This window comes from Scleropages formosus, chromosome 4 (assembly GCF_900964775.1).
Source record: "Scleropages formosus chromosome 4, fSclFor1.1, whole genome shotgun sequence".
Classification (NCBI taxonomy): Eukaryota; Metazoa; Chordata; class Actinopteri; order Osteoglossiformes; family Osteoglossidae; genus Scleropages; species Scleropages formosus.
Window position 1 is genome coordinate 36,288,472 of NC_041809.1, and position 20,084 is coordinate 36,308,555.

At 46.4% G+C, this 20,084-nt stretch overlaps 1 protein-coding gene across 3 annotated transcripts in view; it reads right to left on the minus strand.

Annotated features, from left to right (window-relative positions):
- nrg2a (neuregulin 2a) overlaps positions 1-18,304 on the minus strand; it is a 101,492-nt gene extending 83,188 nt beyond the window's left edge. For all 3 annotated transcript variants that reach the window (XM_029251523.1, XM_029251522.1, XM_029251524.1), the window contains exon 1: positions 17,846-18,304. In XM_029251523.1, coding sequence (XP_029107356.1) covers positions 17,846-18,254 — 409 coding nt within the window. In that variant the 5' untranslated portion in view covers positions 18,255-18,304. The remainder of the gene's footprint in view (positions 1-17,845) is intronic.
- Positions 18,305-20,084: the final 1,780 nt, after the last annotated feature.

Below are 20,084 nucleotides of genomic sequence, written 5' to 3' on the forward strand. Positions count from 1 at the left end.
TCAAACCTACAACCTTTGGGTCCAAAAGCAGCAGCTCTAACAGCTGTACAACACCTGTCAACCTAATTCTGCACCACCAGTGGCTTTGACATGAATATCGGTGTGTGTTAAACACCACAATTTGACTTTAACACACATTTAGACACGCCATGTAACCCCAGTTATGTAACAAATCCCCCCCCCCCCCCCAAATAATATCTGCATCTGTACATGAAGCACTATTGGAAATATCTGGCTCCCTTTTGGGGAGAGAAAAGCTTTTATGATTCATTATCTTTGCGGCAGCACAGCGAATGTGGGTAACCCCACTCCTACATAAAGGATCGGCAGGAACAGCTGAGACGGCATTGTGTTCAGCTCACTTACCGGGCAGAAAAACAAATGTCTTTTTATAGTCTTGAGAGTCGACCGTCCCTCTCAAAGAGGACCAAGGTGAGGACGTTGTACCCAAGGCGCCGGAGATGAAATAACAGCCTCGTACGCGGAGGGAAGCGTTTAGATCCGGCGCCCGCGCTTCTCTTGTCATTAGGAGGCGAGCGGAGAAGGAAGGAGCACAGATCTGCTCCCGTGCAAAACGCAGCTTCTGATCAAGGTGTTTGCGCGGTCATAGCACACAAAAGCAGAGGCCTGCCCTCCGCTGCTACAAAACAATGTTTTAGGGCACGAAAGGTAAAGGCACAAAAACGCTCCGATTAATCAAGAACACGGCAGAGTGCTGCGCACCAGGCGCACTCGGTGCCGGAGGAGAGAAGGCCAGCTAGACCAGCTCTCTTGGCCCAGAACATTTCCCTGCCTCCAGATTTCACGAAGGAATCAAAAGTGGACAACAGTGAAATAAGGGACAAGCGAGGGCAGGTGGGTCCGGACGGCGCCGCACCAGATGGTTGCCCGTTCTATAAATGTTACAATAATCACTGGATGCTTTTTTCTATATTTGCATATATGGTTCTCGGAATCATGTTCTTCCCGGAGTGCATTTATATTAACTTTACCAATCTTTAATAGGCCTCTACATTATGAGCAGAAAGGAACATCATTTTATTTCTCGCCGAATATTAACTGTTTTCCCTGGTGGGAAAAAAAAGGCTGCTGTGTATAATTCAATGTAATGAATTTCCTAGTACAGGTGACATCATAAGAATTTATTCAGCAAGGTGGTGGAGCTCCCCCCGCTCCAGAGCTAGTGTCACTCGGGGGATAAAATGTGCCAAGCGTGATGCTCCGCGGACCAGGATCAAATTTGCTGCTAAGTGGCTCACAGCGGGGACGATGTGCCGAAGGAAAGTGACGTGCGGCAAGCGAAAGGGGCCGAAGCCCAAACGGTGCAGCCGCAAGATCGGGAAAAGGCGCCGCATCATCGAGAGAGCTGGACATCCGAGTGACGCCGAGTAAAGGATGCCAGGACTCAACCCTCCATCCTTCCCGACCGCTGCAATAAATAACATGTGCGGTGATAAGCGGCTTTGATTTAAATGTCTTGTTTTGTCGAAAGGACTGCCGTGCCACTGTTTAGTTAAAGTGAAAGACGAGGCAGCCGGTGCAGATTCATCATCCTCATTCCGCCCAGGCTCATAAGCAGGCATTTAACCCTGGTCACCTCTCCGGGAAAGCAGGGGAATTTACACACAAAGAAAAGACAGCGATGGTTGCGTTGCTTCCATCTGCAGCGCTCACAATAACGAAAAATAGAATTAGCAGTATAAAGGAATCCTGCGTTGGCAGGAGATGATTCTGCCGTCTCTGTGTTCACAGTAAAACTGAACCTCGCGCCCCACCAGTGCTTTCCTTCATTTACCATTTGCTCATTTCCTGCACAGCAAAGAAACCTAACTGTAACACCACCGACAAAGTGTACTGGAACATGGTACTGGAATGTGTGAGAAGGTGGTACAGACGCACAAATGAACAAGGCACGGTGGCAGAGCGTGTAGCGCTGCTGTCTCACTGCGCCTGGGTGGTGCAAGAAAATGTGGGTTTGGTCCCCGCTCAGTCTGTGTGGAGTTTGCATGTTCTCCTTGTGGGTTTCCTCCCACACTCCAAAGGCATGCTGTTCAGGCTCCCCCACAGTGTGTGAGTGACACACACACACACACACACAGAGAGAGAGAGTGTGTGTTCCACTGATGTATAAATGAGTAACCCAGGGTAAAAAATGTATCTAGCAGTGTATGTCATGATGGTGAATAAGGTGTGTGGGCTGATGACACTGCATAGAGTTTATTGGAAGTCGCTTTGGAGAAAAGCATCTGAAAAATAAATAAATGTAAATATACACAGAACAGAAACCTTTGTGTCTTTAACTGCATTTTTAAAGGTGTAAAGGTAGCGTTACAAGTGCTTTATGTTCAAAGGGTCAACTGGTAGAAAAGCGGTTAGAGTTGCCCCCCCCCCCCCCCCCCCTCCCTTTGGACCTAAAGGTTACAAGTTTGAATCCCACCTCCAGCTGTAGTACTCTCGAGCAAGAAATCTACCCTAAAGTAGTCCAGTAAAATTCCTCAACTCAATAAATGGGGGCAGGTCTGGGGTTCGAGTCCTGCCTGGGGTGCCTTGTGGTGGACTGCCACCCCACCCTGGGTATGTCCCCTCCCCTTTCAGCCTTGGGCCCTGTGTTGCTGGGTTAGGCTCCGGTTTGCCGCGACCCCACTCGGGACAAGTGGTTGTAGACATCGTGTGTGTGCCAATAAATGGGTAATTAATTATAAACAGCACAACATCAAAAGTCACTTTGGAGAAAAACATCAACTAAATGAATTAATGTCACTTTCAGGTTCGACTTGGAAATTTTGCATTATATTACTTACAGTCGAAGGGTGTATTTCTCGTTCACCTCTGTATACGACATAACATATTGCGGATTAGAGATGACCCCTCTGGGCGTTAGCGTTGCACTAGAGTATGTTCCCCGCGCTGCCTGTGAGGCTTAAAATCGGTGTTGCAGTACAGAAACACGAGACACCAGCAAACAAACCGGATAAGACAGAAAATCACAGATAAAGATCCTGACAGCAGAAACAAACACACAAAGATGAGAGCTAATAAAATTTGCAAGAACACAGAAGCTGAATTAAGTCGATTAATTAATGTACAGAAACGTATTTAATATTCCTACACTGTAGTGGCAAACGCATTTCTGGAAAATGTGCAATATTTCACGAAACACATACACTTGATAGCATTACTTTGCATATGACTCCACGTGACACATTGACTAACAGAGCGCCGCAATTTTGAATAATGAGTTCTTGAAAACTGTTGTATATGCAAATTCATAATCTGTAACATGCAAATTTGCAGATTAGTTTTGTCTACTGCAAATGTGTTTGTCTTTGACATTTGTCAGCAGCGGACCAGACTATTGTAATGCCTCGCGCTCACATCTCTTCCCGTGAACTGAGAAACGGTGCAGCAAGGATTACAAGAACCAGAAAACACGATCACATTATGCCAGTCCTTAGGTCACTGCATTGTGTCTCAGTGCACACTAGTACAGTTTTGTTTTTTAAATTTTTTTAAATCTTGTTGCATTCAGGGTTTTAAACACTTAAGGATCAACATATGTTCATTATTTATAATCCATTACCATGTTAATGGCAGAGCTCAGTTTTCATTTACAGAATGCAGGCTTTCGTATTACATTTATTCATTTAGCAAACACTTTTCTCCAAAGCAACGTCCAACGAACTCTCTGTAGTGTTATCAGTCCACACACCTTATTCACCGTGGTGACTTACACTGCTAGATACACTACTTACTCATGCATACATCAGTGGAACACACACACTCTCTCTGTCACTCACACACTGTGGAGGGGCCTGAACAGCATGTCGTTGGAGTGTGGGAGGAAACCAGAGCACCCAGAGTAAACCCACACAGACTGAGCAGGGGTTGAACCCACATCCTCTTGCACCACCCAGGTGCTGTGAGACAGCAGCAGTAGTTGCTGTGCCATTATTAACTTCCTAAATGTGGAAGTTAACTGTAGTAAAGCCTTCTGTTACTGAGCCTGTTAAGATGTAGAATGGACTCAAGGAGCTTTAGGTGAACAGTACTTCTGAGCATCAGTATAGCAATCATACATTATATATCTGTTTGTCCCCTTCTTGAGCTGTTTGAGACCCACAAGCCATCCCTAGAGGCATAGCCCGGCCTGCTGAAGGCCGCCCGCTGACCAGACAACTGCCTGGCTGTGTTGGAAAAAGATAACTTTACTGGAGTAATTCAGGATAAGTAGCTTTATGAAGGGTACCACAAAAGGAGATTTGAACTAGCAGCCTTGAGAGGCAAAGGCAGCAGCTCTAACCACTATGCTCTTAGCCACATACCATAAAACCCAACATTTAAAAATAAACTGAACAATTTCTCCATGGTTCCCCACATACTGTACTCAAGCAGTGTTTCCTTAGACATTAATATGTATGTGATGATAGAGTTAAATATATATTTTGACTCATAAATTGGAAAAAAAAAAAAAAAAAAGGTGAATCTTCTGGTGCTTGACATCCTGTGACTGGGGAATTGGGAACCATGATCCATACGGATTGGAGGAGACACAGGAGATGAGGAGATACACACCACTCAAAGCATCCATAAAGACACCACGGTGACTCGTAAAACACTTACACCCCTCATGGTAGCACAAACCAGGGGGCCCCTTGCTTGGCGGTTGATAAATTATTAATCATATGGCAACTATGTGTCCCTGTCTGTCAAATGAGAACAATGACATGTAAATGTAACCCATATATCAAAATACTTGTGCTGGAAACTGAGCTGCCAGTCTCAACATGCGACTCCAGTTTAACGCTGAAAGGGTTGGAAGGGGGGGTGGGGGGGGTGCGCGCAAACCAAAGCGGGAGTTAAATCGGATACGCAGGCAGACACATCTCGGTGGAAACAGGTACGCGTGGCGTCGGGTGGGGGGTGGGGGGAGTAGCTGCCATTTAGCAAAACAGGGAGGATGTCGGTTTCCTCGCAGCGCCGAGGCCAAGATGATTGACAAGTCGCCCGAAATAAAGATAAGATGAGGAAGCGGGAAAGAAAGAGGAACGGCGACAGCCGAAGTGAGGGCATGTGTTCCACCGCACATCTAATGAGCATGGAAATTACTTCCTTGCATGTGATTTCGGGCGGACGGCGGGGCTGCTGCAAAATTTGTCAAATTTTCTGTGTTGTGTATAATTATGTTTTTTCCACATTTATCGCTGCAAAACAGCAATACTTTCACATATACTGGAGGAAACGTTTTCAAGGGAGATATTTTGAATTGAATACTAAATTATTAATACTAAAAATAGATGTAAAATTCAAATGTAGATAGACAAATAGACTACTTTGCTCGGCAGTGAAGTAGTGCAAAATGTTTCATTTTATGTAGATAGATAGATAGATAGATAGATAGATAGATAGATAGATAGATAGATAGATAGATTCATTTGTCCATGGCCAGAGCAGCATCCATATATTGCCTCCGCATCGACAATGGGACCTCCACGTGAAAACCCCGAGGGTAAACAAAAATGTTGTCCGGGACGTTTTTGCCTTAATGTGAAAAATTTCAATATTCTACAAAGTACACCTGGCAAACGAATAATAATATTTATCAATAATATTCAAAAAATTAATATTTATCAAGGAATAAAAACACTGCCCTCTGCATGTTTCACTTATGTTTTAACTGAAACTTGAAAACTAATGTTTTTAACTATGGAAACCATTAAAACCTACAGTATATTTAAGTGGAAAATGTTCTCGCACTGCCTACGTCACCTCCCGCACTCATTAATAGCGGCGAGAGCAAATCCAACATTTATAATTTACACTTTAACACTGAGATTGAACACTGACATTTAACATGTAAATGTATATAACACTGACATTTATCATTTGAACTTGATCAATTACATTTAACAATTACACTGGCATGACATGCAGTTCTAAATCGTTCCTTGTTTTTTATGCAAATAGTGCAAAATTAGCCCCGACAGCTGCTACGTTTGCATTTCTCTTTAAATGCATTAAAAATGACATTTGAAAAGATTCTGTAAATGTTATGCTGTGATAAATGTGGGGAAAAAAAAACACGGCGGTTGCACAGAACATTTTACAGTCGGCGTTCCGCAGAAGGGAGCCGAGCGTCTGACTTGAATACCGGCCCAGGTTTATTACCCCGGAGGCCGCAAACCCGCGTGCGCTGCGGAGGTAGAGCCGTCCATCCGTCCGCTGCGCCAAGACAGGCAGCACGGCGCTCTTATCGGTCACAGGTTGGCTCCTCAAATGTGGCTCGGAGACGAGGAAAGCGTTACCTCATTATGCAAACCGTGAGCTCTGGAATCTCAGTCTCCAGCATTTAAATGCAGTGATGCACACGTATATCTGCCCATATATACTGTATATATACTGTCTATACACACAGTACTGTGCAACAGTCTTAGGCACTTACATGTTTCACAAAAATATTTGTTTTAGACGCTTATTTAATTTCTTCTGCGTTAGTGTCAGTGGGAAAGAGCATATTTTACATTTCCAAGTGTTCCTTTTGCAAAAAGTTACAGTATTACGGTAAGGGCTTCTATGTCGTTAAAGAAAGACAGTACAGACAGACACACACACACGCTGTCTGAAACTGCTCGTCCCGAGGAGGGTTGCGGCGAGCCGGAGCCTAACCCGGCACCACAGGGCGCGAGGCTGGAGGGGGAGAGGACACACCCAGGACAGGATGTCAGTCCATCTCAAGGCACCCCAAGCGAGGCTTGAACCGCAGAGTTTATTAATTAAGAGCATTATTTTTGGAAGCATTCTCACTTGACAGCTTTTTTCCCCAACCAAGTGCCTAAAACTTTTGCACAGTACTGTATATATATATATATATATATATATATATATATAATTTTTTTTTTTTTTTTTTAAGCGTACATCCAATCTTTCTAAATGTGAGGACATCCGACTGTGCATTTCCTCTGAAATCATAGCGAATGGCTGTTTTCTCCTGAGCCGAACGTGTGCACCGTGACTCCTATACGGGCACAGACTCTCTATGTGTCATATTACATCACTATAAGCCAAGTATTTCCAAAGGTCACACACCAGACAGCAGATAGCACAAGACAGTAGGTCACAACGAAGCTCATTTTTCATTTTGATAGTGGGCCGTGGACACCGTGGACTCTGACATCTACCATTTGAAACAATGACCCAGCAAACCCTGAAAGGTGATGTAAGACGAGCACAGTAAATTACACATCATGTCACCGGTTTTTCGAACCTTTCCTAGACCCCCCTACAAGCAAGTCATATCTCGAATAAGACAAACGGCCTCTGCTCTGTCTTTATGTTGCATTTTCTCCCCCCACACATTATAAGCGGTGATTTTAGTTTTCTTTTTTAAATATACTGCGTATCATTGACTTGAAATGTTAATTTTCCAATTACTAGAATAATTATGAGAGAACCTCGACGCTGGGTACTGATCTCCTCTCAAATAAACAAATATACATTACCTTTATTTTGAGGATACAATCAAGCAAGTTTTGGTTCACTTTTCTTAATGTCTTTAACTCGAGCAACTGCAAAGGCTCTTGAGTTATTTGAAACAACTGGTATGAAGGGAGAAGTTGGAAAACACACGAAAAATAACAGGCAGTCTGGAATGGCCTGATAATTTAATACCCAAACAACTGTTGACATTTCTTTATTTTTACCTTTTGCATAATACTGTTTTTTTAAACATATAAGAAGATTAGATTTCCAGAAAGCATCTGTGAAAGTACATTTACCTTTATATTAGGGCACATTAGTACAGGTATCACTATATCACATTTAAGTATGACTCCCAGCTTCTTGATTAGGACTTTTAATGCACAGAAGATGAAAACATTAAAGAAAATGTGCATTATATCTCACAAATAACACAAAAACATCACAAATAACTGACAGATGGTCGTGTTGTATTTATTTTTTTTTTACTATGATCCCCTATGAAGTCCACACCCTCTCCAGTTTTCATACATCTCCCATAACCAAGGCGTATTTTATTTCAGGAAAATCACACGTCACCCCACCCCACCCCAAAAATGTCCTACTTTGTAAACTACTAACATGTTTTTACCGCAGCTTTGACTAAAATATTAGTTCTCGGGGCCAAATAGCATCAGACAGACACACCTGGGCGCAGCGACCACCATATTCGTCTCCTTTAACTGGACATGTCGTCTTTACCGCTGAGAATCCTGAATTATGCTTCATAATAGACCATCCAAGTTATTTTATGTGAACATATGATTTTTTTTAAAACATAAAACTTTGATTCAAGTGGGAACATGTTACTTTTGATATTGGGTGAAGGAGATCCAAGGGCAAACGTGAAGTTCATAATTCAAAACCTCACACAGGAGAGAAGTATGTGTGTGTGTGTGTGTGTGTGTGTGTGTGTACAAAATGTGCCATCAGGAAAGTTCTGAACAATTCGACTGTAAACCATAATGAAATTATAATATCTGCACATCAAAATGCAAGTATTAGCGCTTAATAAATACTTTTACGTTAAAATGAACATCCGTGAAGCATAAACGGCTGGTAGTGCCGTGGTCAGCGGCGCTGCTTTTGGACCTCAAGGTTGCAAGTTCAAATGTGACCTCCTGTTGTAGTACCTTTGAGAAAAGAACTTACCCCAAACTGCTCCAGCAAAATTAAACTGCCCCAGGTGTGCAAATAATACATTTGGAGAAACGTATCAGCTAAACGTAAAAGTGCGAAAAGAGGCAGCTGGTACCACACTGGTTAGAGCTACTGCTTTTGGACACGAAGGTTGCACGTTTGATTCCCATCTCCAGCTGCAGTACCCTTGAGCAAGATACTTACCCTAAATCACTCCAGTAAAAGTACCCAGCTGCACAAATGGAGAAAAGCACGAGATAAACGTAAAAAGCTGAGACCACAGAGCAACTTCATGTCTTTCTAGACGACAGCGTTACTGGGTTGTAAGTGTAATAAAATTTCCACTCAGACATGATCTTACTAGACAGAAAGCAAAGTGATGAAATGCTTTTTGGCTTATTGTGAAAATGTGACACTATTTGATACCAATCCAAAATGAATCCAGGGGCTCTTTTCATACTTCCACCTCATGACCCCTTCGTTCGACGAGCTAAATAAATCCCAACATCTTCACCTCCGCTGATTTGCAATGAACATTCTGGCACAAAATGTCTGCTATGCATCATCCGGGAAGATGTTACGCGTCGGTGGCGGCAGAGGTGAGTCCGTCCCTCAGCAAGGTGCACAGTGACGCTTGGATGAAGGTGCGATTCAGATGAATAATTGACAGTTTTCCGTTACGACAACAGCGGCGCTGCGTTTCCACAGTCTTCTCCACACGCTCTCTGCCGGCACGACTCTTCGAAAGCCACCCGAACCCAAGCGTCCCCGTTACGTTGCCTGTTGGCGTCATTTCGGCAAAGTACTGAACTCGAACTGGAACTTTCTACGAGCGAGAGGGAACGTCTCTTGCGCCATTACAAGACTGAATGCCTCGTTCACTCGCTCACCGGCCTCCTCGTTCGAATCAGAAGTTATTATTAAATGATCGTTAATTCATTCGGTTGACACTTCTCTCCACTGTGACTTACGATGCTCGCACTTGGTTGTTCCATCTATTCTGGAACAATTCAGGGTAAGGACCTCACTCGAGGATACTACAGCAGGTGGTGGGATTCAGACGCCGGTCGCTCCATGGAGAGGTGTCATCTCTCATCTATGTCAGCTCATCTATGTCAGATCTAATCACGACGCTGCCTGCTGCCCCCAGACACAGACGTACCAGCTTTACATTACATTTATTAACTCGACTGGCACTTTCCTCCAAAGCAACTTACTTACAATGATTTACCCACTTATACAGCTGGGTAATTTTTCACCGGAGCAATTTAAGGTAAGTACACTACAGCAGCAGGCGGGATTCGAACCAGCAACATTGGGATCTGGAAGCTCTAACCACTGCGATACTAATCGGATGCACCGTTTTCAAGTGTTAAGTATACTGAGATTTTTTTTATTGCTTCAAAAGACAGCAGCTAAATGTGCTGTAAATTGTCCCGGTTGACAGACGAACCTCCGTCAAGACGTCCAGCCGTCCACTGTGGCTCATCCTTGACAGTATCCTTCACCCACAGCAAAAAGTGCTGGACAACAGCCTTCGGTGTCCCACACATATCTACCTCACCGGATTTCGCAGCCTTCGCTCGTCCGTGTCCCTGCCTGTGTCGAAGGAGAGATCCGCTTGGGAAAAAAGTGCATAGTATCAATTCCGTAAAGTTCCTGTGATCGGTTCCATACAGTTCTTCGATCATCCGTTACTTCAATATGCAAAAGGAATTTTGTCACATGCATTTTGAACACAGAACTGTTAAAAAATTTGACCTGCTCTGATCGAGGTATTTGCGTTTTTGTTTAGGTGGAGAGTAGGGGGGTGCGGTGGTGCTCCGGGTTGGACCGGGTCCTACTCTGTGGTGGGTCGGGGGGGTTCAAGTCCCGCTTGGGGTGCCTTGTGACAGACTGGCGTCCCGTCCTGGGTGTGTCTCCTCCAGCCTTACGCCCTGTGTTGCCAGGTTAGGCTCCGGCTCCCCGCGACCCCCCCCCCCATGGGACAAGCGGCTCAGATGGTGTGTGAGTGATGTGGAGAGTACAGGAGAGATCTGGATCCCTGCAAACTGCCGTGTGTATTTCACATCCCAACAACACGTGCTGAAGGGACCTTGATTATTCTTCTGTTCATCAATGACTCCATCCTTTAAAAAGCAAGACTTTCGCATCCTAACGTTTACATCCCTCGCAGGTACTTTTGCCAGTCTCGAGACCTCACTTTCCCGTGAATCCCTGACACTATGAGACAGTAAGGGTCTCTATAAAAGGATTATAAAAAAGAGCACTGTCACTCTCACTCCGTCGCAGCTGCATGAGACCCCGCTGCCCAACGTGACCCTCGTTCTCCATGGGTTTGACAGTGTAGCCCCCCCCGGAGCTGAAGATGGCCCTTGTTCTCTCAGAGTACTTGACACCTTGTCCTTTATACAATATTCACCTCTCCACAGAACATGCCCCCCTAATTCTCTCACTCGTGTCCCACTCAGTCACACCAGCCATACTGACACGCCGCGCTGCACCACCGCCCATAACCATCACCTCTTAACGATTTTCACCTTTCACATCTTCCTCGCACGACCTCCGGCCAATCGGTTAACCTTTTGCACCTCGCTGTGCCTTTGCTCACTTGATGGAAGATTGGCCCTGCACCCCTCTGCAGCAGAGCTGCATTGATAAAGTGCACTCTGGAAACACACCAAGGCCGTGGAAGTAGCCAGTGGAGTCAGTTTCTGGAAGCTCATTCACTATTCTTCACCCATACGGTATTAATATGCTCAAATGTATACCCTGTTTTGGAGATTTTTTTTTTTTTTTTAAATTCATGAACTTAAACATCATCAGTGACCACTTTCTATGGGTGGCACAGTGGCACAGCAACTAGTGCTGCTGTCTCACAGCCCCTGGGTGATGCGAGAGGACGTGGGTTTGAGCCTCATTCAGTCTGTATGGAGTTTGCATGTTCTCCCCTTGTCTGCGTGGGTTTCCTCCAGGTGCTCTGGTTTCCTCCCACACTCCAAAGACATGCTGTTCAGGTTCACCCATAGTGTGTGAGTGACAGAGAGAGTGTGTGTGTGTTCCACTGATGTATGGATGAGTGAGCCAGTGTAAGTAGTGTATCTAGCAGTGTAAGTTACCCTGGTGAATAAGGTGTGTGGGCTGGTAACACTACATGGAGTTCATTGGAAGTTGCTTCAGAGAAGTGTCTGCTAAATGAATAAACATAAACTGCTTTTCCAGCACAGTGTGTCAGTGTTCTGCAGTCACTCCCAGAAGTATAGGGCAGGTGGCAGGAAATCCCTTTGATGGGACAATCACACACTCACACATTGTCTGACACCCCATGTCCCAAGCGGGGTTGCAGCGAACCGAAGCCTAACCCGGCAACACAGGGCGCAAGGCCAAAGTGGGAGGGGACACACCCAGGACAGGACGGCAGTCCGTCACAAGGCACCCCAAACGGGACTTGAACCCCAGACCCAACAGAGAGCAGGAATGGCACAAACCCGCTGTGCCGCCACACCCCCCTAGACACAAACTACTACAGAGAATTTAGAGTCAGAAAAATCACCTGAACTATGTTTGGACTGTAGTGGAGGGGTCCACATGAACACCAGGACAACTCGCACAGACTGAACTCGATTCAAACCCAGACCTAAACCGACAGGGAAGGAGCTGCGAGGCACCGGCGCTCCCACACTTTAAGGATCGCACGTAAAAGTTAAAAATGGAAAACACCGATGTGTTTTAGGAAAAGTACAAGCAGGCTGAATGCGTGACTGCCCGGGATACGCGTTCGGTGTAGGGGCGAGGGACGTGTCTCGCACGTTTGCGGAAAGGATGCCTCCGGGAGACCCGGCTCACGAATCCGTCGGCGTGTCTGTGGGGCACAGGGTCAGCGGTGCGACTTCAACAAACATCCCTCATTATATGTGACTGAGATCAATGAAATCCCTTCTTGAGTATTCCTCTGCCGCTCTCAATCTTTTTTTTTCCCCACCTGATACATTGCCCATATTGGACACGTCCCATCGAGGAGCCGCGTCAGCTCCCCATCGAGTCTCTGAGCTTGACGAACGGCCCAGGATCGCAAAAGCCGGAGCGCCGCTCAGACAGAACGCCGGAGCCGGCCAAACACGGGGCGCCGTCACAGGGCCCCTATTCGGGCCGGGAGGGTGCGCGAAACCCGAGCTCGTCTCCATCGGTGCTCCGTAGAGCATCCCCCTCGTTGGCGGCGTCGCTCCGGTCGGTCTCTGCGATGCTGCGGACAGGAAGCGTAAGAGCGGAAAACAAACAGCCTACAGCTATTACTGCTAAGGGCTTTTGAGTGACTCAGGGATCAGACACTCCACCTTTTAATAGGAACGCTAACTCAACCCACGTACGCTTCCAGCGAACAGCGTACAAGCCGTTTGTTAGAAACGAGAATGATGAACAGCACTTGCATTCACTGAACTCCAGTAATGTGAGACTCGGTATCCTTCCGCTATTTATTTCCACTATTTACATAATTGCGTCGCAAACGTTCTTTCCAAAACGACTTACGGATGTGATTGTTTAATTTACATGCCATTTTCCTGCAGCAGCATTATACAGTGGCACGGATTTCAATATGTAAACAGATTGTAATTTAAACGCTCCGCATTTACACGGAAAAGATAAATAGAGGAGCAAAGACGTGCGAGTTCATTCTGCAGCCTTACGATTACTGAACCACTACAGCACCTGGTGCCCGTCGTGCTCTGGCAGGACATAATTGCCGTCCAAAAGGTTGTGCCGAATTAGTAAGGCCACTCTTAATACATTTATTTCTCACAATTTCAGATATTTTTGTCATGTTTCGTTTTCTTTGCCTCCATGCATGAAGCAAAGGCCTGAAGCAGATTGGGAAAATGAACGTCTGTCAATCCAGTAAGTTTTCTGTAATTTGTCATAGGAACGCTTTGTCATATTAGATGAAGACACAAATAAGGAGTGACACGGTGGCACAGTGGGTAGCACTGCTGTGCCTTAGTGTCTAGGTGGTGTGAGAGAATGTGGGTTTGATCCCCACTGGGTCTGTGTGGAGTTTGTGTGTTTGCCCTGTGTCTGTGTGGGTTTCCTCTAGGTGCTCTGGTTTCCTCCCACAGTCCAAAGACATGCAAGTTCAGCTTCACCCACAGTGTGTAAATGACACACACACACAGAGAGAGAGAGAGTGTGTGTGTGTGTTCCACTAATGTATAGATGAGTGACCCAGTGTAAGTAGTGTATCTAGCACTGTAAGTCACTGTGGTTAATAAGGTGTGTGTGCTGATAACACTACATAGAGTTCATTGGAAGTTGCTTTGGAGAAAAGTGTCTAAATACATAAATGTGAACTATGTGAAGGTAGCAATTATAAAATTAAAAAGAAATACAGAGCATATTTGACTTATTCCTAAACTGAACAGCTCCAAAATGTTTGTGATTTTATCTTTTTTTTTTAAAAAATAATATCACAAGTGTCCAAGGGCAGCAAAAGCCGCTCACTAACGGTGGCACGACGCACAGTAACAGTGAACTAAATGTATTTTTTCCTGACACATTTCCCTATAAAGTAAAGCATTCATTTGAGCCTTCAGTCCACAAACAGCTGTCTCTATTCCCGTCCCACACGATGCAGTCGAACTGATGCACTTTCAGTTCACAGCAACCGAGCCTCAGGCAACTTCACGTCTCCTGTCCGTCATCAGATGTGGCCTCCATGCGGCAGTTGGTAGTGGGGGGTGCAGGTGGTGGCAGGCGGGGGCACTGAGGACCCTTAGGGTGAAATCCAAACAGCGGCCGACACACTTTCAATCTTTCACTGCATCTTATCGGTAACATGACTGCAGCCAGTACTTTGGGCAAATACACTGAGTGCGCTGTTTCACACACACAAAGCTGCAAACACACACAAAGTCTCAGCTCTCAGCCCCTCTTAACAGGTGAGACACGCAGATGAGCAGCCCGGGTTTCCAATGCCGTTTTCTGGTCAAAACTGAGGACAGGGAAGTCTGAGACGACCTGGCGACCTCCAACGAAGGAGAGGCCGCCAGATGTTGCTCAAAGCCCCGTCTCACCGCAAGCGTCCGGCGGCCACGCGATCTAGGCTGGGTCATCAGGGACTAAAATATTTTTATAAGCAGGCGGGCCTGACATATTTGAGCAGAAACCACAGTCAATCATCATCATGCACACTGGCACAGATGGGAATTAACACTGCCAAAGTGAGGGGGTGGATGCGATTACCAGACTGTACGGCCAGTTACCATTATCAGCACAGAAGTGCTTTCCCTTTCCCAGAAGGCTCGCGTGAAATGTCATCCGACGCACGGTCACTGGAGTCGAAAGGTGCAAGAAGAGTTTTCAAACTGGGATAGATTTAAAAGTCAATGGTTGCTGAAATGATTAAAAGACATTATTTTATCAGTTGATTAAATGAATGAACTGGTAAGGCAATGCAAGGGATATTTATTCAGATTCATTTAGAAAAAGCTAAAATGTGTTTTAAAGAGGTTAAGATAAATTAACATTTCAGAGTTTTAGAATTATTACAAGCATTGGTGTGATACGGATCTGCCACATTACTGTACTACCACTTCGTGATTCACCTCCTGTTACCTGGGGACACATGCTAAGCTACAGAGAGGCAATAATGTGCATGACACATAACACGCTTTACCACTTCTGTCACATTATCCTGTCACAAATGACATCAATATTGGGTCATGAATGATTTGTGTTCAGTTGTCTAGTGTTTTCTCTCTGGCTAACAGGAAAATGAAATTCAGGATTGTTTTCAAAGCCAGACTTGACGTTATTAAATGAACGATTTCTTTCAAAGTGTTTTAAAAAATTAAAGTATTCAGCTGCAACCCATCACCAGGACAAGTTGCTACAAATGGACTAAGTGATTTAAAAATTCAAGCATTTTTAGGAAAAATATAAAAGGACAAACGTGAACGCTGTGTTTTAGTGGTTTAAATAAGTAAAATTGGCACGGAGCCTTTCACGACAGAGACATATTGCCAAGGAACAGATTCCTTAAAGAAAGGAAATATGACAAACAAATTAAATGAAAATTGCTTAGGACATAGTGTCTCCCTTTTATAAGTTAAACAGAAGCTTTTGTCTTAATGTTTCAGCAGTGTGAGCAGGAGATTCAAACCCAGGTTTCTGTGTATTGACCCATGATCTGAATCCTGCAACATTTCCCACAAACCAGGACGTCTTAATGTTGTTGGTTCCTGCTCCTTCCCCAGCCCTGTTATACATATTGTTCTAAATTATGCAAAAAAAATGCAGCTCCGGAGGTTTTTACATGTACATACAGGGCTATTCAAGCCTTCCGCTGGAAAAGTGTTGAATTGGATTAGCAGGCAGCGCTTTGGTGAGGGATGTCACCTTTTAGCCTGAAGGCTTCCCATTCAAACCCAACTCCTGCTATAGTACCCTTGAGCGAGGTACTTACACTGGAGTGATACAGTAACCACATCTTGCTCTGTAAATGGCCATTTCACTGCAAAGTTGCTTATGTACCACTGCAAGTTCCCCCGAATGAAAGCATGAGCTGAAGCAAAGGTTAACTGATCAAATGCTGAAGGACATAACTGCTTCTATCCATTTCACTGCAAAAATGGGAAGTTAGGTCTGCTTTGGCGTGTTTTCATGATATAACACTGCTGCGTTACCTCACAATGACATGCACATTACTCATCACTTTACTGCGAGGCTCTCGCATCTTTGACATACGTGGCAGGGCAGTAAAAATACAACCACGTGAAGGAGGAAAACCGCAGACGGCCTGTAGCGCCTGGTCTCCTCGCACCAACAGCTCGGGTGCGTTCAGCTCCTCCGGTGGATTCATTCCATTCAACTGCAGAGCCAAAAAACAATCTGATGATTATATTCCACGCTGGCAAATACAGGGCATGTAGAGCCACTTTCAGAACGGGTGGGATCTGCTCCTGCATGGCGGTTTGTACAATAACCTCAGTTCAGTAATGGAACGGGCACCTTAACTGTAACAGAGCTTGAGTTATTATTACTAATATTGTTATTCTTGCTGCTCATGTATTAACCTCCCATGGATGAAGGCTCCTCCAGGGACTCTGCAGTCCAGCGCTCGGGTCCATTTTGGCTCAAACGCAGAAGAGGAGCCCGATGTAACACCGATGGGGGTGTGCGGGTCTCCTGCGCGTCCCAAATCGAGTTTACACGGGATCCAGTCGACGCCTTAGCAGCGAAGGCCCTGCCGCGAACGCGCACAGCGGCAGTGCGCGCACCCGACGCCCCCGAACCCTACCTGAAGCGCCGATCATTCTCTCCTTTCTGGTGCACCATATACCAGTCATATCGCCACTATTATATGAATCCATATGCATATACACACACACACACACGGGCGCGTAATGTGTTAACCCGCATTGCAATCATGAATGTGATGAGCGCCAATAACAGCGGATCACTTCTTCTCAGCCCGTCGAAACCCAGATTACCACGAAACCCCAAATGTGTTCGAGCATCAATACAAGAAGATTCATTCATTTCAAGCTCGGAATACGCGCTCGTTTGCACTTCTGCTGGTCGTTGCATCAAGTGCGATTCGCTTTTTTTGCATAAGACTTGTGTGTATTACGCCAGTGTTGTATTATTATTGTTTTTTTCACAGTCACACACAGATATAACATGACTGTATATTACAGCTTCCGTAGGCGATGATGGCAGGAAATCATTACCAGATGTGGACATGCAGCAGCAAAAAAAAAGCTGGCAAATACGCGTCTTTTTGCGTCCCCGCGCGTTGTGTAACGGCGACTTGTGTACAACTGCAACCTCAAAATGTGTGTGTGCGTGTGTGTGTGCGTGCGTGTGAGCGTGTGTGCCGTACGCGGTACGGCGAGTGGGGACGATGATGCTGCAGAGACGCCCCACAAACAGAAACACGCATCTCCCGGGGACACTTGGACTTGGACAAATCGGCGCTCTCGCCCGCAGAGCCGAGTGTCGCTGTTCGGACGCAGCAAAACCTCGAAGGAACCGTCGCGCGATCGATCGATCGATCGATCGACGGACGGATCGATCACAAAGGGGAAGTGCATGCGGACACATATATATGTGCAGTGTGTGTCGATACTGGCAGCACGAGGCAACATCACAATAGCAGTACGGCCAGGCAGGCACCGAGCAGGCGGGGGGATAAACTTACCGCAGTTCTCGCACAAGATCCTCCCAACATCTTTTTTTAGATTCTTCCCGTTTGTGTCCAAAGGGGCGAACGATGCCTTGAACACCAAGGGCTCGTCCGTGGGGTCCATGAAAAAGATGTATTTGTGGTTCTTCTTCACTCTGGTGCACGGAGCCTCGGAGCCGAAGTGGCCCACGGTGACGAGCTGCTCGCGCTCCAGACCCCCGCTGTGCAGGGGCCACACGTCCAGCACTCGGACATTCACGCTGTAGGGCTCCGTGGAGACGTTGGCGGGCACCGAGTGCACCTTCCCCTCGATGACCACCGCAGATCTGTAAGCCTGGTCCTGCAGGGAATTCAAACTCGGGGAGTAGCAGGCGAAGGAGACCCCGATGACCAGCATGGAGAAGTGAACTGAATCAAGCCTCATGCCGCCTGCTTTGGCTCCGTGTTGGCTGGTCGCGTTGCTGCTGCAGTGCTCTCGGGGTGGCTGGATGCTGCTGCTGATGCTGATGCTGATGCTGTCGCTGCTGCTGCTGCTGCTGCTGCTGGTGGTGGTGATGGTGGTGATGATGATGGTGGTGGTGGTGGTGGTGGTGGTCGTGGTGATGATGATGAGGATGGAGCTGAGTTGAAGTAGGAGACTGCAAATGGGCTCCAGTAGCACGGCAGAGCGGCAGACCTTGCGGAAGTGTCCATGCCATCTGGATGCGCTGCTTCTCCGACAGTTTGCGATGGGGAAACACCAGCTAGGAACCGGAAACGGCGTAACGGCGCTGGGCTAGAAACCCCTGTCTCTGCATTGTGCTAGAAAGACATCATAGAAATGCACGGTCTGTGTTTGCGGCGCTGCCACGGAGTCCCTTCTTTGCGCGGAAGGCAATAACGCAGCGGGCGGGCGCGCGCGCGCGCGCGCCCCCCGCTTCACAATAGGAACCTGGAAGTCGGCTGCACGCGCACGCAGACGCACGCACACGGACACACGCGCACACACATACACACACACACACACACACACACACACATACACACACACACGACTGATTTACTGTGGTATGTGCTCTGATCTGCGCATCGTTCGAATTCTACACGCAACCCCCCCCCCGCGGGTAGATGTTGTAGCTCCGCTCCCTTTTATTCCATCGCAATACCGTCCGCCTGCTACACCGATACCCCTCCACCCCACGTCCAGCGGGCGCGGACGTGGGTAAATCTCTGTCCCCCGCAATAAGAGGCTTCTGGTGATGAACCCTCCTGCACAGCCGCTAGCAGGTTAAAAATTAAAAAAAAAAAAAAAAAAAATGGTCGAAGCGCCGGTTTCACTGCCGCCCCAATATATCCCGGGCGAATAAATCTCAGTTCATCTTCATTTCAGCAGAGATTTCGTTTCAGCGGACGATTCAGCCGAGATGAGAAAAGGACAGGATGACTGCATTCTGAGACACGTCATGTCTCCTCTCAGGCTGCCGTCTTAATGAAGAGTTGCTGTGAGAGAAATGCTGGAATATGGACTGAAACGGTAACAGGTTCGAAAGCGTCTCGATGACTAACGCCGCTCAACGAGCTTGGAGGTTCGGCTTCCTCGGCGCTCCTTCCAACCGCGTTTTGCGCCTCATTCCATTATTAAGTGAGCAGTGCATTCAGGTCACATTCAGCCCTCTGCCAGTGAAAAAACTGATAGGCGGGCGGCAGTGCTGCATCACATCCATTGCACTCAAACAAGAAACACGCCGGGCTTCTCACGGAACAATAAGACCAGGGACACACTCATGACAGAGACCAGTGTACTGTGTGTTATCGTCAAACACCGTGTCATTAATGCAGGCGCTCCTCGGCTCGTGCGTTTCCGCAAAAGTCAATTATATAAGGTCAAGAGCTGGATGGATTGTTACTGCGGTGTTGGTGTAGCTTATGTGCGGCTCGAGAGCAGCCAAATGTTCACATAGGGCGCCATCTGCTGTCGGGGGCGCGTTCGGGGCTGCAGGTGTGTGTCGCTCTCAGTCGGGGGAGCGTGTTGCGCTCCGAGACCTGCGGGTGTGAGAGAGCAGCTGAGCTACAGTTGACGGAAGCACTTTTTTTACTTCGGCTATAGTCATCAGTTCACAGGCATTGACGCAGACCCACGGTGCACAAAGAATAATAAAAAAAAAATCTATGATGTCATGGTGTGTTTCATTCTAGGCTGAAAAGTATACTTAAAAAAAAAAAAAAAACAGCAATACCGTAGTGAGAAGCTAAGGACAGAAAAAGAATTGATATC